The sequence below is a fragment of the Cydia splendana genome, chromosome 1 (genome assembly GCF_910591565.1).
Source record: "Cydia splendana chromosome 1, ilCydSple1.2, whole genome shotgun sequence".
Lineage (NCBI taxonomy): Eukaryota > Metazoa > Arthropoda > Insecta > Lepidoptera > Tortricidae > Cydia > Cydia splendana.
This window is the reverse complement of record NC_085960.1, coordinates 31,381,198-31,406,793: the sequence shown is the minus strand read 5'-3', so window position 1 is coordinate 31,406,793 and position 25,596 is coordinate 31,381,198. Positions and strand designations below refer to the sequence as shown.

The following is a 25,596-nucleotide window of genomic DNA, read 5'->3' as shown; positions in this document are numbered from 1 at the left end:
CGCACAGGGATGCCAAAATGCCCGCCACCAGCGACGCGCGCGCAGAGTTCGCACATGTTACTGAAACATTCGAATTGACCAAAGTAGATACCGCTACGTATCGTATTGTAGACCTTAGGGTCATGTGTTGAGGTTCTAGATTAGTTTACCGTTGTGTACAGTGACGGCCCTTTATTTCTCCCAGCGAAAGCCAGAATCGACGTTGTTTGCGTAGTTTTTGTAATTTCCTCGAAACTATACATCGGACAACTCATAAATTACACCCTTTTTACTTATGGTTTCGCTTTAACTTATCGTTGTTTATTTTAGCCTGTCGTTTTTGTCCGTCTAACTATTTTAAATTTATTGCTTCCTTATTATGGGGTGATACTCCTAAATTATTAACACTTACTGGGTATCTGATACCAAGATTCCACCTCACACCCCTCTCTGGGTAGATGACCAAAACTACATCGTTCTCTTTTGGTCTTCTACACAAACTATGTAGAACAACAGAGGATCTTGGTAACCTATCTCTCCCTTCAAATAACTGTCTCGATATTAAAAAAAACTAACCCCAGTCCTCTCGTACTTAAGTGAGCATTGTCTTTCTTTACCCACGGTCTATTATGAGATTTGTAGTGGGCAATAAACAAATAAAACCCTAGCGCCGGCGCTTATGTTTTATGTGACTACCTGGCTATTGACTATTATGGAGGGGTTGACTACGGGTGCATTACATTTGTTATAATTACTTTTCATATATTATAGTTTGATATATCGTTATTTTGAATAACGTAATAAATGGCATACTACCGTAATACCTAATTAACGGTACACATAATTTTATTATTGGTATAATGGTCATAAGGTACATTTACACTTCGTCTAATATACATTGTCATAATTATTACATACTCTAAAGCATATTATTTGTTATAACAAGTGACATCACATAATTATTTATGTAGCATAATAGTTGCATGACATAAATGGGTTAGGTTAGGTTGGAACTGCGAGTCCGCACAAACGAATAACTACCTAACAAAAAGAGGGTTAGGTTTGAACTGCGGCCTTCCTAGAATAAAATAGCTAGCAAAAGCAGTAGGCCTGCGTACTAGTTATAAAAAGTATGTAAAACTTTACGTTATCAGTAAATGAAATATGACAAAAATGTTATACGATATGTATATTTATGCTTGATAAAATTGTATGAAGTATTACGTTATACAAAAATATAATATAACAAATGTCATTATAAAACATGTCTATATACTATTTGAAAATTATATTACATTAGGCATTATATCCATGACAGTTTAGATGAAATCACTATATAATAAAGGAAACGTATAATAAAAATTTACATTATAACATAAAATAATATATCAAATGGCGTTATAACGAATGTATGATAGTTTTTTTTTTTATAATTATACTAAACATTACACACCCGTTGACTACTGTATGCATTTAATGCTTATCTTAAATGACAAATAATTTTCGTAGGTACTCTTGAACTTAAGTCGCTACCTGTCTACGTAAGTCGTTACGTATCTTTGAACGTTGTTCCTATGTGATAATGAAATTGAATTACAGCTGTATGTTCAACACTAATGCGTTTATATAATTATAAATTCATTAAGAGAAATTGCCGAGCCCGTAAGTTACAGTTATAACGACGAGATCCCTTGACTCATTCGTCATCTAACAATCGTAATATTCACTCACCTCTCAAGATTCTAAGTTGCATTCGTCCACTCCTTTCAAATTCACGCAGTACTCTGGCCAGAGATTTTTCATACTAAGTTCACACGTATTACAAATTAGTTTGTTGATTATAATTTAATTCTCATCCATTATGATATTAACTATTTACCCATCATGTTTGTACATTTGCTGATAATAACGCCTGTATTTTTGTCAAGAGATCTCGCCCCATAAAACTGCATTTAAAACAAACTTTTCCGTGTCCATGTTATCCAAATTATGGTTAGATTGCAATTGATAAGATATATAATATCTTGTGTTATAGTAAAATTTACTTTCCTTCATTTATTCGATTACTGTCATGATATCAAAACCCCTTTGTTAAATGTTTTCTTTGGAGTCTTTAAATATTGTTATAATAGAGTTAAGATATATAATATCTTGTGTTATAGTAAAATTTACTTTCCTTCATTTATTCGATTACTGTCATGATATCAAAGCCCCTTTGTTAAATGTTTTCTTTGGAGTCTTTAAATACTGTTATAATAGAGTCTATAAATGATGTAATATGGCTGTAAAATTTTAGTAAGTTACTTGATTTTTTTTTCCAAAAGAAATAATAGTTCGAACAGACAATGGCCTGGCCACACGTTACAGAGTCATTTCCTCATGGAGCGGGACATGAACTGCTATAAATATCGTTCGTCTAGTACGAGAGTGTTTAATTCCCTGGGTCTGTTGCGTCCAACAGAGGAGGGGCGCAAGAACAGTCGCTCCTAAGCGTAAATGACGATAGGTTTGATTGACTAGACCGGGTCCGTCATCCATAACGCCAAAACTTCTAGAATTGATCCCGTTTGCACCACCCACGTAGGGCCTGGCTCCAGTAATATGTGTGATTGCTACGTAGCCTTTTCATATGGAGGGTCAGCAAGTGCACAAGTGCACTATGTTGGTTTGTGATAGTATTTGATGTTAAACGGTACCAATTTTTTTTTCTTTTATTTATGGCCAGTGCTGACCCTCAGCGCTTCAATTTGGGTGGGCACAGGGTATCCTACGCAAGCCGTATAACCGTGGTCTGTACTGGTAATTAATCAAATCCCTATTCCTGCAGTTACAATAGTAACGGCTTTAACCCCCCGTAGTTTAATAGCGGCAAACTTTAATCAAAATAGGTAATGAAAATTAGATATTTGGAAATCAAAATGAACCCAAGAGGCATACTAGAGGCCGTCCACAGTCAGGCCGAATGGCGTCGTCGTGTATTGCCTCTAATAGCGTCAAAACTACCAGTACACATCAAAGCTTTTCTACCTGAGATCAAATCTAGTTGTTTATTAAAACCAGGCACATAATGTCACATGTAATTTTCTAATATTGTCTGTTCAACCTCGCTAATGACAGCTTTACTTGCTTGCCATATGTAAAACAATAGAAATTAGTGTCATCTGTAAAATTACTACCAAGGACTATTAAAACGGGCAATCATAATTGATTAGTTCTCTTTCAATAATTAATGACCATCTTCAATAGCAAATATATAAACGCATTTTATGTGGAACAACATCAATGGAAATAAATAATTACTTTGTGTACCTTTAATTATAGGAAGATATGTGCAACAAGAGGTGCGTGTAAACCTACAATTTTAAACGGTATATCTACTTGTGACATACATACATACTACATGATCTTTGAAATTAATTATACACCGCGTTCGTCGTAAATTCACAAGCGAATACTACTCAGTTTTGCACTATTATTCGGTTTCCCTTAAGTATCAACTATAACAAATGCAACAACATTGATTCTACTAGAGCTGTACATAATTTATGTAACCTCGTAAAACTCATAACAACCGAATTGACCTTCGTATCATAAGGTAAGGTCCTTCGCTACAGAAGCTCGCACATTACTAACTTTATATTATAAGAGTTACTATTTATTCGGCGACATTAAAACTCGATCTAAATATCTCACTCTCCGCTTTAAGTAAAATACCACGCCTGTCACATCCCGCCATCAATAACTCTATTATATTACGTCCTATGGTCGATATTTCTACAACAGCATTCGTACTACGCTATCTAATCTTGAACTGCCCAGGCAACCCATCTGGTCCTATTGTAGTCCGTCGTTTGGTACCTGCTTCGCGCCTATTTGCAACCTTCAAGGCGAATTATAAACCATAGTCTAAACTAATCAAATAAACTTTTACTACAAAAGACTGTTTAGCACAAAATATCTACGTCACTGTACACAAAACACACACAAAATAAAATTCAATGACATATAAGTAGGTATACTGTCTTGGAATTTTTGATTGTTAAACCTTATAACAAAGTCTATTAGCACTCTAGGTAACCTAATACCCCTCTCAGACCTTTCTCAAGTATGTAAATATATAATAGTGATCGTCAATTATTTTAATAACATTTAAAGTTTCCTACGTTGTGTTTGATTTTTTTTAGTTACAGGTTCTTTTTCTAGTTGTGTCTTTTTTTTTTGTGTAATTTAATTTAGACACAAAATCTAGATTCTGCGCCACGGCATCACGTGAGATGGCATTTGGGGTTGATAAAATATACCAGTCTAAGTCGTTGGATCATAAAGAGAGAAACTAGATGTAATTCCTGTCTTATAACAGGGGTCTGAACTACTTTGGGGTGTCTGTAGAAAAAATGCGCATGGCGATTTATATACTTGAATTTATTATCGCAAATTCGTGGGGTATTGTGCGTTCCTATGAAAAATTCCACTAGGCATTAGTTTTCTGGAAGTCAATTATCCGTGCTTGGATATAAACTCAATAAGTAATCTCTACACTGTGGTAATACAAATATGAAGAGCAACCTATGCCTTTTATTGCTCGAACCATTACCAAAATTGAATGAAGTCTTTATTAAATACAATAACAATTACCAACGCACATACCCCCCTGGGAACAATATGTATGTACTCTTCGAACCAAGGAAAAACCCAGGAAAACCTTGGCTCGACCCTTAATAATCAACATTGTAATGTCTAGATACATTGGTGCTTACACGTTTCAGTTATCTAACAATAAACATTTAATGGCTGGAGCTGTAAACTTATACATAGTGTTTGAAAAAAGAATAAAGAATAAAGAACAATCTACTCGTAATTTCCAAGACAGTATACACAGTATAATTGCGAATGACCGTTTAACATGATTAGTCGGTAATATTCAACTACAAAATACAATACCAGTACATATTTCCATATACAATTCATTTACATCAAATTATCTGCGGGAGCTTGAATCCCTGATTCTATAGCTGTATTTAACCATATTTATTAGGCAACAATAATGAGAGTCGAACTCATTAGATATAATATAATTATAGGATGTCACCTTTAAATACTCATAATATAGCTTGGCAGGCTATAGGTAACATTATTACTCTTGGCCTAATGCTAGGTAAGTACTTAACTGGTTATATCGCCCAACCGGAACCACTGATTCTAGATCTGATTTTATACAGAATTAAATATAATTTACAAAGTTAGATAACACTTGGCGATATTTCGTAGCAAGAGCAAATCTAATGGTCGCGCCGCCCTCTTTGGTGTCTGGAATCTGAGTGTCCCTTCTCCTCGCCCGTTCTTAGCGAAAAACCTTTACAATACTCGCTTATCTCTACTTAAATTAGGGTCGACTTTATTAATGGTGAATAAAATACATTCTCGCTACAAGTGTCTGCACATCCCCGTTTGTCGTGACGTCCCGTCCGAAGACGCGTTTTGTTGTCTTCTTCCCACACATGGCGCCATCAGCTGGTGTTGCTCTGTCTCGCTCGCTCGCACAGGGATGCCAAAATGCCCGCCACCAGCGACGCGCGCGCAGAGTTCGCACATGTTACTGAAACATTCGAATTGACCAAAGTAGATACCGCTACGTATCGTATTGTAGACCTTAGGGTCATGTGTTGAGGTTCTAGATTAGTTTACCGTTGTGTACAGTGACGGCCCTTTATTTCTCCCAGCGAAAGCCAGAATCGACGTTGTTTGCGTAGTTTTTGTAATTTCCTCGAAACTATACATCGGACAACTCATAAATTACACCCTTTTTACTTATGGTTTCGCTTTAACTTATCGTTGTTTATTTTAGCCTGTCGTTTTTGTCCGTCTAACTATTTTAAATTTATTGCTTCCTTATTATGGGGTGATACTCCTAAATTATTAACACTTACTGGGTATCTGATACCAAGATTCCACCTCATCTCGCCAGTCGCCATGGCCGAGGTTGAGCAGGTCTTGAGCAACTACGTCGTTTCAGCGGTACCTAGGACGTCCACTCGGGCGTCACCTATTTTGTTGTCCCAAGTACCTGCGCTCTCTTCACGGCACGATCCTCTCCCATTCTCTCTAAGAGTCCGAGCCACCACTGAATTTAGCCGCTTTTGTCTCTCAATATTTCGCCACTATATCGGACCACATCCTTATTTCTAAGGCAACAAAATTATATTACGATATTTGGCTGACTGCTGACTGTACATTTGCTTATTTTTATCAGGTCGCTCAATAATATTTCAACATGCACTTTAATCTACCTACATAACTTAGTATCAGCTTTGTATTTTTGGCCCATCTCAGCATTCTTAGCCCGTTCCCCGGACGAATGGCAATGTTTGCCGAAGCCGTGAAAGTCAATCTGAATAATATAACTCAAAAATAAATTTAAAACAACAAAATACAAATTGATAATAATAATATAGTAATTACTTTGATTGATAAGAATGATAAGTCATATATGACATAAATCACTCGTATGGGCTCTATAGACTAAGGTTGAGGTTGACAGCACTTTTTATTTTACTTCGTGTAAAAAAACTCAGAAATACCTGTATACCAACATGAGAAACATAATTTAGTTTACTTTAACTTACGGATTATTTGGTCTAATCTTTAGCACCGCCAAACGAAAGCAACCGAGAGTTGCCGAGAAATGGCCGATGTCGTAAAATGAAGATTGTTATGAAAATTTCTTTTCCTTATTGTAAATTAAATATGCATCGGAAGCGATAGTTTTTATGCTCTAGTTCTATTCCCATATGTAGATAATTGATTTTAACAGGTTTTTCTTATCATACGTGCGTCTTATTCGTGAACGTTTCAAAAACTTTTTTAGAAATTTGTAAGGCGCCATCTCGCTTCTTCCCTCGTTTTTTACCCCGTTCTGGTTTTTCAATTTTATATATATGATGATGATTGTTGGTTTTGGCTGTCTTTATAATTTATAATTTTTTAAAGTTATGTTTGTTACTTACGGAAGATTGTGTCATGAGCGCATCCAGGCTGGCTTGAGCCGCCATTGACGTAAAAGTCGGCGTGGCCATTGGGACCCCATTGGCCAAGTATACCGGCTCCCGTGTGTAGGATGTCCACAAATAGGGCGTCCGTATGGTCCAGGTCCCGAGAACGGTTGTTGCCCATGTAGAACAAGATCGTTGGGTCTAAACCTGAAAAAAAAAATCCCTTGGGTTTGGCATGGGTTGGTTCATAAAGTCGGACAAGGTTAACTCTGCACATACTTTGCAGTGACAGAGTGTGGAAGAATCACCATGAAACGACAAAATACTTTGAAACTAAGAGGTATGTAATGACACTGCCACACATTTTGTCTCGTCAAAGTCGGTTCAGAGGCTTTAGAGCTTAGACGGACTCTAGACGAGGGGAAATCATAACATCTTCATTCTTTAAGTGTCAAAACTTAGCAGTTTTTCTTTACAATAGGTTAGGTCCTACTTTATTCATGTATCAAACAACACATCACTTATTTTTGACTATCCGGTTATTGTATCGAATAGTTAAGTGTACCTATATTATAATTTGTATATTATGGTCAAGGTGAATTATGACATTCGGTACGTTTGTAGGTAATCAAGGTGTTTAGAGGTCGATCAGTCCATAAAGGCTAATACTGTATATGTAGATAGACCATGCTAATTAACGGATGGTAAAAATTCTGATGTCCATTTATCATGCAAATATATTAGAATGCCAAGGGAACCTTAAAGATGTAGTTAAATGTGTTGGGCTTGTCATAACTGAATCATCTCTTCAAAAGTGTATAAACCGTTACATTTATTTGCATATGGTTCAATACAATACAACCCACTTCTAGACATATTTTAAGTCGGTTAATTATCGTCGGTTCCCTAATTATATTGGTGTTGCACAATCAACGGTATAATGACATAATGAGTAATGAAGCCGTCACAAGTAATCACAAGTAAGTAGGTACTCTTACCTGTGATGTGATCAAGTTTTCCTTGTGGCCGGAAATTCGCGACCAAAATGAGTGCCCAAACTGGCCGCGTAGCCAAGATGCCAATCGCTTACGCTCCGTAGCGATCGAAACGTAACTGTCACTGTCGCGCTAATATGGAAGAGTGATAGAGAGACATAATGCTTTTCGTTGTCCAAGCGATAGCGATTGTAACCTTGGCTAGGCCGGCGGTACCCGATAATGTGCAGTTGTGCACCCGTTCCAATGAGGTACCCCTTAACTGATGTGATGCGTCCAAGTTTTCCTTTAGGCAGGTGATTCGCGACCGCCCATAAACGTGAATCACTACGTTGTACCTGATGTTATTCTCATCTTCTAATGACGTTAGCTCCATTAGGCAAGCTTACCTGTAATGCGACCAAGTTTTCTTTTAGGCAGGAAGTTGGCGACCAGGCCCAGAATGTGCGCCCCCACGCTGTACCCGATGGTGTGTACTTGTTCCGGTGGAAAACTCTTCGTCGGGTGCTTCCGTAAGTATTCCAGCATCTGCGCTATGCACATGCCGGCGAAGCGGGGAGCCCATTCGATCTGAAATGTGAAGATTTATAAGTGTAGAAATACATTATCTACCTACTCGGCGAAAATTCAAGCGGGAACAAGAAGAACAAATATATTTTAAGGTTTAAGGAGGTAAATTTTGTTGAATGTTTTCTTACGAGAGGAACAAGTTTTCTGACAGATCGGGCAGATCATCGCAAAAAAGTTAGGTATTTAAATCGGAAATTGAAAACGATGTACATATTAAATTAGTATTATTTGCAGTGTTATAAATTTAAAAAAATATATTCACCGCAACCCGCAACCCGAAATCGTTCAAAACTTAGCTTCTTGTTTCAATCCTATACTATTTTTCAATCCCGATGACAGATGGCATTACCATATACCTAATTTATAACCTAAAAATGCAATACGAGATGACATCTATCAGCGTACCCATCTAGTTTTAATAAAATATACATTATTTGTTTCGCAATAACCTGCTCATACTTAATACTCTATCAAAAGGCTTAGTTTCATGATAATGACAATATACATATATTCATCAACACTTGTCCTTCTCCCTGCATACATAATACAATATTACATAATTATATGAAATACCTTAACCTCCGAGGTACACGTATTAGTTGCCAAAGATCAAGGTGAATATGTTATATTAATTTACGGTCTCATATTTTATATTGTATTACTGCAATGTTCTGCCACCAGAGTGCAGCACTAGCTTCTCTAGTAAACCATAGAGTAACTTATACATACTGCGCCTTAAACTGTTTTTGACAAGTTTTTACAGACAATAAAATATGAGATTGATGCATCAAGGCGGTTTGTTAACAAGGGCCTACCGGTAACGCGAAAATCGACATTTAGCTATATCTGCCTCTTTATCGCTCGAATATGCAAGAGTGATAGAGAAGTTAGATAACAAAATTTAGATTTTCTTGTTTCGCGGTAGACCCCCAGATTGTGACGGATAGTGGTTGTGGCGCCTCCTACGCACAGTTTCGCGTAATATTCCCTATTAATTTAATTTATTATTTATTACTAAACTCCAACAAACTACGCAACAAAGTAAAAAAAAACAGTCATTCTTTATACTCATTATATTCATCCAAAGCCTGACCAGGAATATTTATTATTGTATATCACGCGTCATGTTGCGGAATTTCACTGGAACTAATTTTTTCATACTACACTGAACTGTCACTCTATCTATACAATGAGAATAACGCCCTCTTGACCAATGACCTTTTATTTATGTAGACGTGTGACGTTCATAGTTGACAAAACTAAAATTTGATCCAACGATTTTGACAACTTGACAGGTTGGCGTCACCCATACGACTAACTAAATATAGGTTCCGGAACCTATATTTAATGGCTCACGATCGTGCGCCTGGTACCATATCTACCTCAATTTACTTACATCTATGCTCTTGACAACGATCATATATCGGGTGGAACAGAACGAAGGACTTTTACGCAAACGGGGAATTGTTTAGGCTACGTACTTTATTTTTCACTTATTAATCACGTTAATATTTCTAACCGTTTTAGAGATACAGTTTGTTAAACATTAGTGCAAAAATCTGTATGTTACAATCCTAGCAAGTAGATCCTATTGTATGACATGACATGTGTCAATTTAAAATGTAAATATCTTTGTAGGGTTGTCATTGTCACTGATATAAAAATATTTCATTTTAGTGATTTTGTTTTATTTGTTACTTCAGCTTTACGATTATAATAACTCGATTGTAGATCACTTAGATAACGTTATCCTTTCAGCTCAGTCTCTAGAAATGTTCCACCCTGTATATATAACTGGTCAGGCTTCACTAATGTTGATTAATTTTGCCTGTGGCCGTGACATTTTCAGTTCTAAGTCTAGAACTATTCTACGCTTGAGCTTTTCCGCATTACCTATTGATGATTAAGCAATGTTAGTTAAGTAACTAGCTTGTTGAGCTATCAACAGAATCGACTCAATAAGCTATTTAGATAGTGGGTTAGTCACAGGTTAGTCATGATGTCATGGCATTAATAAAATTGGATTAAGTTCGGGATAATCCTGTGCTCTTTTTCTGTTTTCCGATCACTGGCTCTAACCAGCAAGCTGAAATGAATAAAGCTATAACTAACTTTTTTTTTCTAATTTGTATCATTTGTTTGTGTGAGTCAATCGGTCCTCGCTAGAAATACGGGCGGCCGGTTGCTCTTTGTCGGATAGAAGCTATATTTGATGTGTCTAATCTTGTAGGTGTCTATTACGGGTCTATTGGGGCGGGGACCTGTAGCGAATACGGGTGGCCTTGTCCCGAATTTCCAGGTCTTAGCCGGGATTGGTGTAAGTCTGGTAAGCGAAAAGCTATAACTAACTAACCTGCCCAAGACAAGGCTCCTTGACCAAACTGCCATAATCCACGATAATAATGTTGTAGTCTCCCTTAGTGAAGTAAGCTTTGCGCATGTCAGTGCTGGGTGAGAGGTTCCTGCCGCCGCCGAAGCCGTGGACGACCACCTTGGTCGGGTGGCTGGGGTTGAAGCGAGAGTTCGTGAGGGAGTCGTTGTCTAATGTGTCGAGGAGTTCACCCTTTGCTTGCGTCGTTCTGAAATGAGAGGATAAGCATTTTTTTATTAGAACTTATATAATACTTATATAATATTATAGAGGCAGAGGCAGAATACCCACACGCTGGTTTGATGCCATTGAGGCAGTCACACGCGTCTATCCCATACAACCATTTCCAGTCGCCGTTACGACGCGGTGTTGACACATCTTGTGTCGACACCGTCTGTTTCGGTCACAATTCCAGTCGCAGAGTCGTCGCCGTGTCGACACAGTTACCAGAAATGGGGAAGGGTCGACACATGACACAAAGTGACATAAAGTGTGGTCGCCGTGTGCACACATTGTTTCGGGTTTGCGACTACTTTATGCCAAAATCATTCGTTCATTCGTTCATTTTGTTCCTGTCAAATGGAAACTGTCAGATGGAAAAATACTTAAATAAAAATAAGTGACATTAATACGCCATCTCTAAAACGGATTACAAGACGTAATTATATATTGTTTGCATTTATATTACAATATGACTTAAATTATTGTGGGGAATTAAACTGCTCGAGTGATTTGATAAACTAAGTGTAATATAATCAACGCGCCACCACATTGTTTTAGTTTAGCCGGAAATGAAATTGTTTACTTCTCAGTGCCTGTGTTCATAACTATATTATTTGAAGCATTTTTAGTACTTCGATGCGTATACTATACTTAAATAACAGAAATAACGCTTTACATACTACGAAACTTGTTAATTATGATGTATAAATATGGTTCAAGGCTGAGAAATATTGCAGTCACAAAGTAGTTGCAATGTTTCGACTTTGTGTCGACTCTGTGTTGACACATGACACGCGCTGTCAAAAGTAATAACAAAGTTACTGGTATGTTACTGGATTTGCAAAATGGCTCCTTGTGTTGATTTGTTTTCAGATATTCTCAAAGTGTAAAAATGCCGTGGTCAGAGATGGGCATTAATCGATTAACTGTTTATTCGACTAATTAATGGAATAAAAAAAGTTAATTCTCAAATTTTAATCGCGATTAGTTTAGTCGACCTAACATAGATTGAAATTGAATTAATCTGAATATTAATCGAATAAATTATCGATTAAATCTCGATTGAAAGTTGACAGGGGGCCATTTTTGTACGTAAAAATAATAGAAATGTCTTGCATGCAGATGGTAGCAAAACACTTTGTCATAAAAGTCGAGATGGGTGTCGATATATAGGTTTTAGGGAGTGCCGATTTCGAAAATAATGACCATTTTGGAATCCGAAATGGCGGCCATGCACTGTGTCATAAAAGTCGTCATGGATGTCGTTTTATACGTTTTAGGGGGCCCCAATTTTGAAAATGATGACCATTTTGGAATCCAAAATGGCGGCCATGCACTATGCCATAAAAGTCGTCATGGGTGTCGTTTTATAGGTTTTAGGGGGCGCAGATTTCGAAAATGATAACCATTTTGGATTCCAAGATGGCGGCCATGCACTATGTCATAAAAGTCGTCATGGATGTCGTTTTATAGGTTTTAGGGGGCCCCGATTTAGAAAATGATGACCATTTTGAAATCCAAAATGGCGGCCATGCACTATGTCATAAAAGTCGTCATGGGTGTCGTTTTATAGGTTTTGGGGGGCGCAGATTTCGAAAATGATAACATTTTCAATTTAAAAATGGCGGCAATGCACTATGTCATAAAAGTCGTCATGGATATCGTTTTATAGGTTTTAGGGGGCGCAGATTTCGAAAATGATGACTATTTTGGATTCCAAGATGGCGGCCATGCACTATGTCATAAAAGTCGTCATGGATGTCGTTTTATAGGTTTTAGGGGGCGCAGATTTCGAAAATGATGACTATTTTGGATTCCACTTTTATGACAAAATACGTAGCCGCCATCTTGGATTATAAAATGATCATCGTTTTCGAATTCTGCACTCCCTAAAACCTATAAATCGACATCCGTGACGACGCAAGTTATCTTTATTTTCAGATCTAACAAATTGCTACAGAATACAAAGGACAAAAAAGAAGCGAGAAGGTAATGAAACAAGCAAAAATACAGATGATTCCTCGACGCAATTGCGTGATTCTTAAATTGTGTCCAGATTTTTTTTGTCATAAAAGTTTATATTTTTCACATATTACTAAATCTATGGCAAAAGTTATAATATTGCAATGGATTCCATCGCAAGTAGGTATAAGTGGCAATGAGACAGCTGATGCATTAGCAAAACAGGCATGCAGCGATGGCATTGAATTTCACTTGAAACATTATATGGGGGCAATAATGACTGTTTACATTTAGTCAAATTAAAGTGTCGCGAATTGTGGAAGGAATATTTCGACGAGAGATCTAGGGACAAAGGTATTTGGTATAAGACAATACAGCCACAACCCTTTAATTCTCCTTGGATTGATAATAGTGTGTTGTGTAGGCAGGATCTAGTTTTATTATTGAGATTGCGCTCTGGACACATTCCATTGAATAAGTTCGCCTACCTCATGCGTAAAGTGAATTCGGAATTATGCACCTTATGTAATCGCGTCGAGGATGTGTATCATATTTTAATGGAGTGTGTCCGAAATGAGCGACTTAGAAGACAGATATTTCATGACAATGACAGTTCCATTGGGTTATGTAATACCTACCTTTCGAACCCCATGTCTGAGGTTGTTGAAAAGGTACTAAATATTGTTAAGTGCGGTCTGAGGGACAGAAATGTGTGATGTAATTAAACTAGATGTAGCTATTTACTTTCTTTTAACTTTGTTAATTAAGTCTGTTTTTTATGGGGTGACATATTCGTTCAATCGAAAAAGCCCCTTAATAAAGGAAAAAAAAAAAGTTCCGTGACATTTCGACCTTGTAATTTTTTAAGTAAAGGTATGTTTATATTTGATGAATGAAATAGTAACGCAAAAAATATATATATTTGTGTCTTATATTCCTGCCGAAGACTTTTATTTTACCTTTTCCTTCTACACAAGTTTGGCCAAGTAATAAGAATTTAGGGCACTCAATTTTATTTTGACTTCTACAACAGTAAAGCTACGAGGCCATGTTTTGGTATGGATTCGTATAAATTCGCAGTACCTACCAAATTTAGTTAAGGTATCACATTGACACCATTCCGAAGTAAAAACATAAACTTATTAAAATACTTTCTTTTAAACTCCTCTTCACGCTTAAACTGCTGAACAGTTTTAATTTAAATTTGGTACACATATATTTTGAGTCCCGAGACAGGATATAATAAGTTATCTCAAAAATCACCCTTTAAAGGTGTGAAATGAGGTGTAGGGGGGAATTCAGAATTGACTTCTTGAAGTTAATACTGTTTAAGTTTAGGTTTGAAGTCATGTTTTTTCATCATTTTTAACTAAATCAAAGATGTAGACCATCCCAAATTTCATATAAATCGGTTCAGCATCAATAGATTTCCCGTACAAATTTCCACGCCACTTTTCACACCTTCAAAAGATGATTTTGGTTATAAGATCTATCCTATGTCCTGTTCCGGGACGCAAACTATTTCTATACCAAATTTCAACGAAATCGGTTCAGCGGTTAAGCGTCAAGAAGAGTTTCAAAAAAACCGGCCAAGTGCGAGTCGGACTCGCGTATTAAGGGTTCCGTACATTAAGTCCGACTCGCGCTTGACTGCACATTTCTAATAGGTTTTCCTGTCATCTATAGGTAAAGAACTATTTTGTGTATTCAGACGGACATACATTCAGACGCACGAGTGATCCTATAAGGGTTCCGTTTTTTCCTTTTGAGGTACGGAACCCTAAAAAGATTTATTTTTATTTTGTGGAATGGTGTCAATGTGATATCTTAAATGGATTCAGCACCCCAGATTTATACGAAAACGATACCAAACACGGCCTAGCACCTTCACTGATATAGATATATCAAGATAAAATTGAGAGCCCTAAATAAACTATCAAGAGCGGATATCTCAAAAACTATTCAACATATCGAAAAAATTGACCGAATAAACTTGTAACAAATTAAATTAACTTTCATTTTGTATAAGTGGCCATGTCGCTGAGATGCATAGTTTCCGAGATATAATCGAAAATGGGACCTTCAAAGCCCCCTCTCTCCCCCCCGCTCAAGGGCTACGGCCGGGGACTTTTGATATGTTCACCTCCTAACTTGTCAAACCGAGTTACGGAGTCAAAAATTGTGTTCCGAGCATTTCCCTCTACAACTTTTGGAGCATTCGTTGTCTGACCTAAGTAGCTTATTGAATTTCTTTAAAAACTTTTCTGTAAAAGGTTGACGGGTGTTGGGTGTTTATATGGTTTCGGTCGATTATTATCATTTGCATTGCCCATGATGACTTACTAGAATTACGAGCACACGAGACACTAATAGTAGTTTGACAAACCTTGGTTTTCAAGAGGTATTTTATATTGACATTTGCTGTCACAAATTTGCTGTCAGATTTAGTCGCAAACCGCACGCAAAGTGCACACAAATGTGTCGACACCTTGTTACGGAAAAGTGTAGACACGGCGACGACACTTTGTTTCGAAACAATTCTAGACACATTGTGTGGACTCTGTTACGACACATCTGACATTTAGTTACCACTTTGTGATTCTGCGACTGGAATGGTTATATGGGTAGTTCCAGGGCTCTATGCGGAAGGCAGAAGATCGGCCAGGTTGGAGAGCAATCCAAGAAAACGCAACTTATGGCGGTCACGACCCTCAGTCACGAGGTTACGACGAAGAAGAGATATAATACTAGCTTCTGTCCGCGACTTCGTCTGCTTAGAATCATGATGACGATGACTGATAAAAACTATCCTATGTCCTTCCCAGGGCCTCAAACTACCTCCATATCAAGCTTCTAAATCAGTTCAGCAGCTTAAGCGTGAAGAGATAACAGACAGAGTTGCTTTCGTAATTATAAAATGAGTAGAGATCGATTTTCCAGTCCACAGACATCGGCTAGATTTACGGCCAATTCGAACTTTAAGCTACGTTTTTGTTTAAAGAAACGTGACTTTTGACACTGACATATCTCATCCATATCGTCTCTAGGCGTAGGTAATATTTGACGTATCTTATAGTTCGAATCGGGCCGTTAGACTCCTGTTCACGATATGGAGAAACACTCTGCCCCAATGACCATCGGTTCTATAAGTAATATAATATGTCTCACCCACTTTGTCACATCATATAGAATTGGGACAAAATACTCAAAACAAGCCGCTCTACCTAAAACGACAAATCCAGAAACCTTGAAACGTCTATACTTATGAGCAAATTCATATGCACATAATATACTACTTAAGCATGAAACATAATTTACGTAAGAGCAGCGTAAGAAATAAAAAACCGGAAGATTATTATTCAAATTTGGCACGAGAAGAACTAGCTGTAAAATGGCAATTAATGCAGTAGAGTAGACGAATAAATAATTGTAGATACTCTGATGAAAGATTAATTGTTGGAAAAGTTTTTTTTATTATGTATTTATATGACTTTTATAACTTTAGGTAACTATTAAGAACGAACTTTACTTCATTGGAATATTTCTCACTTGCCCTATTACATCTGCTTTTTGCATCCTAAAGTATTTGTATGGAGATTAGCAATTAATATGATTTTCTTATATATTACGCCTATTAAAATAGTCAACTACAGGTGGAGACTTCTATTTACATCTCGATGACGGTCATTAATCAAAGTTACACAACAACAAAATGCATAATTTTAAATATTTAATATTTCCCATTGACTTCGCCAATGCGCATATTTTTTAAGCAATCAAAACGTTAATCGACCTTGTGTGCAGAGGTTGAGGTAAAGGTGGATGCGAGGGTCTCGGATTAGCATTCGACATTGGCGAGCCGTAAAAGCCATTTTTGAATTTTAAAATATCGTTTTCTAAGCTACCTGCTGTTGCATGAATATTAAGCATATTTGGGTAACTTAAAAAAACTGAGGACAACGCTGATTTGTCATCTGCGACCCCAGGTAACCCTGTGTAGTGTGTAACCCATGCTCTTGGTGTATATGATCACAAAAAATTGCAACCCAGGATGCACGCAGCGGTTTAGTGGTATGATGCAGGAGATGGAGTTAATTACGTTATTACCAAAATACCTACCTACCAACCCCCGAATTGATATTACCTACTGCTACAATTCCAGGTTGAGGTACTGATGGGGTTGAGTTGTCACTGCCTGATGAATCACTCACTTGGTGAAGAGGCAGAACTTCATCCCAGGGAAAAGGCAGCGGTAGAGTGTTGAATTTTTGCTGTAGCGGTTTGGCTTCGGATTTGATGCACAACAAACTGGGTTGCATTGTACTTGTAATTCCACACTCACCTGGTGTACAGGTAGAACTGCATCCCAGCGTGCGGACAGCGATAAGGCGGAGGGATACATGAGGTGGTGTTGAATATGTCCTGCAGCTGCTGAGGTCCGGGATTGACGCGTATCTTGTTGGGGTTGCGTTGGCGTTGGCTCTCTGATGCTGCAACAAATGGTTCAAAAATTAGTTGTGAATAGTACAGTTTTAATATTTCTCTTTGGTAATGTAATGACATGAAAATTTTTACTTTTTGGGTGTCTTTAACCTTGGGACTTTGCAAAATGCCATGCAATAGGCTCACCCGTCCCATTCTACCAATTAAATTGATTTTTGCAGCTTGACTGGCTTAGCCCATCAAATGCAAAACTCTGCGATAACGGGAGTGTGTACTTTATACATAATCCACGGATATGAATAGTTGATACCTAGGTATCCTATCCGATATAGCCGAACGGTAAGTGTTTCTGCACCACTACATTTCTTTAGTAGGTAGATGTCTTCTTACAATGTAATGTAATGCTGCTATATACATATTGCAGCATTACATTACATTTACAACAGTACTGAAACCAGCTAAACAAGTTACTTATGAATACAGACACGAGTAATTGCTTCCAATTGCTTTGGTATTACGTTTCATCGAATTGCTACGAATATTTTTAAAGATACAAATACCTACCTAGTTTATGGTTTGAGATAAAAGAATTTCTCTGGTTTTGTCGACATCGCTTGTGTTTCTTACAAAAATCATAAAATACCCACTGGCCATTGCTTAGAAAAAAATACAGAAATCTGACACAAATAAAAATTACATTTTTCGAAATAGATTGTGCACTGACCTGACCCAACGAAAAAGACAAATGGAGGAATACGTTTATTATGTAACAAACGACTAATATGTAAATACGTCTTTGTTTTAATTTATTCTGCGTGAGCTATTATCTAATAAACAGAGCGCAAAGAAACTAGTCGTTACACTGTTCTGGTTATGTTGGCATTTTTACTGTTATTAAATTCTATCCACGTACGAGTAAGTGCGTATCCACACTGTTCTCTTAATACTTAACTTAATATCAAACAAATGTCATATTTTTTTAAATCTAATGCGCCATGTCTTGATGCAATGGTTTTGTGCAATGCTTCGTTTACCTCAAGTAGTCTCTCAAGAAAACTATGCTGACTTTAGGTACCTACTGCAGGAGCTCAAATACCAAGCGTTTTAGTAATTTTCTAAAATTACGTCTGAGGACATAAGCACGTCATTTAAATAATGTTCAAATGATTTTGCAATTCCAAAGTACTTACAAATTGTTGATTTTATGCTTATATTTTTATATTGCTTTTTAAAGACGGCTGTGTCAAAAAATCCTAGAATAATATGATTATTAATATTACCTAAACAAAATTGAATATTTTACTGATCCGTGAGTTTAATTACGTTAAATTAAGCGGAACATGTTTTATATCTTACTAATAAACATACACGTATAGCTATAAAACTTCATAATTTTTAAAAATAATGGTGGTTATAATGAAAAATGTACGTCTGACAGACTACTCCACACTAAAATGATTACAATAAACCTACCTCAGTTGCAGAGGGTTAAGTACCTATATCGTCGCCTAGTATGCCTAGTATGTACCTACCCATCCCATAGTACAAGGTTTGCTTAGTTTGGGTAAGGTCGATCTGAGTAAGATTTTCCCAAAATGCATTCAGAATAATGAGAAATCGATAGAATATCAGTGCCAGATTTTTGAACTTTAAGTAAGTTTAGGTACTGAGGTTAGGTTTACCCATCATTCAACATAAGTAAAACCTTTGTCCTGACAGCTTGCAATTATATTTAAATAAATTAAACAGCTTTTATCGAGGTGGTCACACACATACGGCTCGATTCGGAAAATGAATTAGATTTCTACTAGACTTCAACAAGTTACGATACGGATAATTTAAAGATATTTGTAAGATAGATATGTCAAATTTGACGTTTCCGCGATTCTGGAGGTCCTCTTGAACGATTTCGACAAGTTATGAGTTATGACTTAGATATCCAAGTCATATCTAGTCGATATCTAATGTAGATCTAGTTGATTTCTAAATCGTCTCAAGATCTTGTGCTTATCTCGAAATCCGAATAGGCCTGTTAGACGATACGCCATACCCGTAGGTACTCGTTACATAGATAAAACTCAATAAATTACTGCACTGTTTATTATCTTTTATAGTATTTATACAGCATAAAAAATGTTCTCATGAACTAAGGTCACGCTTTGTTGCTGCGCTTAGCGGAAAGCGGTCTCTTCACTGACAGTAATCGAACAAATGTTTCATGACACCGACATCCAAGTAAAGAGTAAGATAAAGTTACTACGAGTGCGTTTATTAAGTGCTAGATCGTCGATCATATCGTATGAAAGTGCTATACGTATAGAAAATACGCTTATATAGAAAAAATATGCTTCCCTGTCACCAATCGGGTTTTAAATGGACGGGGTCTTGTTACACATTTTTATGATATATATATATATATAAATATAAAAATACCAAACAGATACCTATTCATAATATTTAATTTTTGATGAGTAATCCCACTACATTCATAGTAATTCATAGTACCTATACTTTAGTATCTGTTGCACCTGGATTCGCTTACCACACCCTCCGCCACAGCCTAACCAAATCATGTTTCGACGCAACGCTCGGGTTTTCTCACAAATCATTACTATTAGCAAACACGATATGATCCATTATTTACCCATTTCATTATGAATCACAAGAGTCAACAACTAGTGGTTTGTATACCTACTGAATGAGTCAATGCGCTTTCACTGATCGGGTTCGCACTGTGTGGACGCGTTATGAATGTTATGCCTGACTTATGTAATGTCGTAGGTACTTACCTAGTAAAAATGGTCTTGACATTCAGAATTTTTGAATAATAATGAAGTGGGAAAAGTGGTTAGTTTTCCGCATGATTGGCCATGCTACCACTGTAACATAGTTACGAACACGTCGCCAAAAAGCCGCTTCCATACATAATATTGTTTGTCCTAATCTCCTAATCTGTCATATTAATTTACGTGTGTGTAAGAAACAGATATAACATACTAGGTAATAACTTTTTAGTTTTAGTTATTTTAATTGTAGTTAGTTTTAGTTTTATATTCCTGTTCTTATTCATATTGTTTAAATAAATACATTTCTACTAGGTAATTGAAGCTTGTAAAATGTAATAATAAGGGGCTAACAAACTAAGCAGAGGTTTTAAAAGAATATCCGAATAAAAAACTGTCAATGATCACCAACAATCAACCACAAGCACATCAAACAAAGTAGTGTACATTTGTAATTGTAAGCATTTGTTTACAATGAAGGAAGGCATCGTAAGACCGACACGCGTGGTCGCGCGATCTAACGACTATAATGAGTCTATAATATAATCATTACCTACCGCCGTGCAATACCATCGCCTTGCGGTTGACATGTATTGAGAAACATCCACCTTTGAGGACCACGGAGGTCGCTTGCCTCATCACCTTTTTACATGCCAATCTAGGGTTTACAATGGTGTCGGTACAATTAACACTCATACGAACCCGCCGCCAAAAAGCCGCTCCCATACTATCGCAGTGCTTAAACAGATGATGATGACATACATGAAACTTGGCATGAACATTTACGTAACATACCTATATCTATGTCTGATACTTGTTTAGAAGAAGAAGAAGATCGTAAAATTTTTAAAAAGATAATAGAGTAGGTAAAGGTTACAAGCGTTACGTACAAATAAATAATAATAATAATATAATTCAGCCTATATATACGTCCCACTGCTGGGCACAGGCCTCCTCTCAGGCGCGAGAGGGCTTGGGCTATATAATAGTCCCCACGCTAGCCCAATGCGGATTGGGGACTTCACATACACCTTTGAATTTCTTCGCAGATGTATGCAGGTTTCCTCACGATGTTTTCCTTCACCGAAAAGCTAGTGGTAAATATCAAATGATATTTCGTACATAGGTTCCGAAAAACTCATTGGTACGAGCCAGGATTTGATCCGGCGACCTCCGGATTGAAAGTCCGACGTTATATCCACTCGGCCACCACCGCTTTCCTTAACGTATCTCTCGCTCGCTCCACGTACAAAACAAATTCATTTCTGAAGGAAAAAGTTGCGCCATAAAGACCTTTTATTGATTTTTATGTTTTAAATGATACTCATTGCTGTAGCGAACCGTCACCAATGACAGATGATGATAACAATGAAACATTGTAGTAGTGGTGGTTCAGGTGCTACAGCTATTGCCTATACTTTCCAGCTTGGTTTTAGACCATCTATTGCCACATTTCCGAACAGTGGCGTGAAAATAAAATTAGGTTATTTATAGGACCAATTTCTTGTTTAAAAAAAAAGAAATGTCAAAACCATTCATTCATTCAGTCAGTTCATTCGATTCATTTTTTTAACAATTATGGCCCATTCGATTCACGCTTAAGGCGTTTTTTACTTTTGTAGCTGTTTGTGGTTTTTTAGCAAAAACGCTTCTAAGTTTAGAGTCGGTTTGAAGCAAACAACAGAAAAACGCCTCTTAAAAGTGATAAAAAAAGTAAAAATGGCGGGATCGGAAAATACTCACTGAATTGGATAGTGTAAATTGTGTTTGACTAAAAAATACAAGAAACGCGTATCTACGCTCGCTATAAAATTGAGTTATTCTAGTGAAGAAAATGATATTCTTACGCTGACGCCTACCGAAATTCAAGAGACAGCACAGGCAGTGGCTAGTAATTTGCTACCAGAGAAATCGCGAGCTAGTACTTATAGTTATGCAAATGTTTTCTTATTTCCTCGCAGTAGTCGTGAAAAGCACTACCTATGTAATGCCTCGGCCAGAAACGCTAAAGATGGACTCGTATTATTTGGGGGCCTCCACTAACGTGTCGGTCCAAAAAGTCACTCGTCCATCTTTTATCGGTTTTCCGTCCTCTCCTACAATGTACTATTTTATTAATATTTCTACCCACGAAAACGACTATATTAAACGTTGTATATTATATGTTAAGTACTTGAATGTTCATGTGAAATTATTATATCAGAAGGTCGTCTTAAAATGACTCTTAAACCCGACCGGACTTTAGTTCAGCATCATAAGGTCTACCAGTAGTTCCCTAAAACTGTTGCAGTTAGTACAGTTGACGAAGTTCCCGGTATGTCTGTTGAGAAATGTATGCCGGTGTAGGTCTTTTCACAATGGTACCTACTAGTTAACGTGCCTAAAGTTAACGTGCCACAAGTTAATTTTAATCACATAAATACAATCTCATAAAGTCATCCAAATTTTATGTCATTAATTTCTGCTCCCATTTCACTTTAGGTAAGTATGTAAATTGGGGATATAATTAACCTGCATGTATTAATCAAACGGCACTCGGCAACTAAACCTGTTCAGCCGCTATTAAGTATAATAATTGAGTAACAATCAAACGCGTAATGCGGCTAATCTTGTATCTAATTGCGCCTTATTTGTCTTCATAACGCCATACTAAGGTCTCAACAAAGTTAACCTTTAGAGTTCGTAATAAGTAAAACATGAGAATTACTATACTTTGCTCCCTTTCTCACGAGAAAATGCTTGTTAAGTAACCCCGCTATTGTTAGACGTAGTTCAATTAACGAAACAGAAAGTGTACGACATAAACATGTCTTCTTGTGATGATGCTACAGTGGTGTTAGTCACAGGTAGAATATTTGTGAAAAAACACAGACGTATATGTTACAAGTGGTTTTCATTCCGAAGTGAATCACCAACTTTGATTTTACAACATAGAGTAACTTTTTATTTATTGTAGTAGTAGCAGTAGTAGTAAATAATACATTTATTATCAAGTACGATGAAAAACTAAAATTTTTCACAGCCTGCCTTTGCAGCCTGTTATTATTTGCATTGAAGTACGAGTATATGAGTAGACATTAAAAAAGTTAATAGCCGTAAATCTGTTTACGGCCCTTTGGCCGTATTGCAGTGTTAGTATTGCAAATAATGTAGTCAGACTGGTATTTAGTGATTAATTATTACGTAGTTAATAATATTTCCAATCATTATCAGGTTATATTTTACCATCTACGCCAATTACGACAGTTTTAAGTTAGTGTATAATTAATAATTAATTAAACTTTAGGAAGCGAGTTAGAGTTAGCAATGTAACAGTAACATTTGGAATAGGTGATTTTTACTACTTTAATTCTTATATTACTGCTTTAGGTTTATTCAAAGCCTGACCAGTAATTAAGATCGAAAAGAAGAGGGCGCTGTTATTCTCATGTATAGGGTGACAGTTCAGTATAGTATGAAAAAAATAGTTCCAGTGAAATTCCGCAACATGGCGCGTGATCATATATAATTCGTGTTTTGAAAGCGACAATATTAAGGTCGATAAGTCGTTAAATTCGGTTAAGCCCAAGCTCATCGTTACGGCGGCTTCTTTGCCCTAACTTAACACTAACTGTTCACTGAGTGAAGACGAGAGTGAAGGGTGCGTAACGGTCCATATAACAACTTTTGATATATTTTTAGTCGATATAACGATTGAGGGACATAATGCACTTTTGCTATAACAATACATGGTATATTCTTAGACAGTCTAACTATCGTCAAGTATAATGAACTTGTAATATAACAACTTCTAATCTAACATTAACAGCGTATAACGTATATGTGATATAATTATGTTCGATATAACGCTCAGTTGGCATAATGTAGTACTGGTATAATTTGTAATATTTACTACTATTATAACAACCTACGTATTAGAACTTAAGGCAGATCTCAGTTAGGCCCTCTGGAGGAGGTAAGACGCTGGAGATTTGATTCCCGTCGAGTGCTCCTCCAGAAGTGGAAAGAGAGATTGGAGGCGCCAAGTGCCGGCCACTGGACCGTCGAAGCCTTCCGACCCGTTCTGGAGCGATGGATCAGAAGAAAGGGGGGGTTCCTCTCCTTCCACCTTACTCAGGTCCTCTCGGGGCATGGTTGCTTCGGGAGATACCTGTGTAGGAGGGCGGGACGGGAACCAACTATGCAATGCCATGACTGCGGCAATGCCGAAGACACGGCGCTACACACGCTGGCCATTTGCCCAGCGTGGGCTGATGAGAGGGCCGCACTCGTGGCCGTAGTGGGGAGAGACTTGTCCTTGCCAGCGGTGGTAAAAGCCATGCTTGGTGGGGAGAGTCGATGGAAGGCGGTGGCCTCCTTCTGCTAGGACGTGATGGTGCAGAAGGAGGCAGCGGAGCGTAGCAGAGAGGAAGATCCGGCCTCTCAGCCAATGCGCCGCAAGCGCGTGGGGCGGCGGCGGTTGGCATACGACCGCCGGTTACCCCCATAAGGGCACTTGTGGGCGGCAGGCTCGGGGACGTCTGTCGCCCACACAAAGGTCCCTGCGTGGGCGGGCGCGATGTGTAATCAACGCGCCCACTGAGGTGAAGGGGTGATTTCCCCTAGAGTCGGGTCCGAGTCCGGACGGCCGCTGGCGAGGTTGCGGAAGAGTACTTCGGCGTTCCTGGGACCTCGCCATATAGCAGCGAGGCGGCAATAGAGGGGTTTTAGTGGGTAAACCTGGGGTCTCATTAGCCCACAACAGGGAGTCCCACATAACCATCCCGGCCCGTCCCCGCGCCGGGTGGTATGCGTAAAGCATTTCCCCTCTTTAAAAAAAAAAAAAAGGTCTCAGTTAGGTACGACGACGAGCGAAGCGAGGAGGAGTGTTAGGCAGAACTGCGACCCTACAGCGCGCGAGCCGAGCGAGCGAAGCGAGCGTGCCGAGGTAGCGGCCGGCGAAGCGCCAGAACCGACTTTTTTTATTACTTTACTTTTTTTACAAACCTCAACTTATTTTTATACATTAGAATACATTATACCATAAACACTTATAACAAATATTCATTATATCCAGTAAACGTTATATCGAATAGCTTTTATATCGATTAAGCATTATACTCCATGAAAATAGTTATTTTGTTGTTATATCAAAAGTTCATTATACCGCTTAAGTGAATACACCATGAAATTATATCAAAAGTTGTTATATCTTTTGAAAATATATCAAAAATTGTTATACGGATCATTACACACCCGAGAGTGAAGTCACGGACTATTTATTATAAATAACAAGTCGAATT

General features: G+C 37.6%; 2 protein-coding genes across 2 annotated transcripts in view; both read right to left on the bottom strand.

Annotated features, from left to right (window-relative positions):
* LOC134793230 (lysine-specific demethylase 5-like) overlaps positions 1-25,596 on the bottom strand; it is a 317,932-nt gene that overhangs the window by 28,176 nt on the left and 264,160 nt on the right. The gene's annotated exons all lie outside the window — the stretch shown is intronic.
* The window catches only part of LOC134793330 (inactive pancreatic lipase-related protein 1-like), a 34,072-nt gene that overhangs the window by 2,968 nt on the left and 5,508 nt on the right, over positions 1-25,596 (bottom strand). Inside the window, exons 2-5 of the mRNA XM_063764873.1 lie at positions 17,431-17,578; positions 10,887-11,112; positions 8,353-8,533; positions 6,984-7,175 (exon numbers count right to left, since the gene is read on the bottom strand). Coding sequence (XP_063620943.1) covers positions 6,984-7,175; positions 8,353-8,533; positions 10,887-11,112; positions 17,431-17,578 — 747 coding nt within the window. The remainder of the gene's footprint in view (positions 1-6,983; positions 7,176-8,352; positions 8,534-10,886; positions 11,113-17,430; positions 17,579-25,596) is intronic.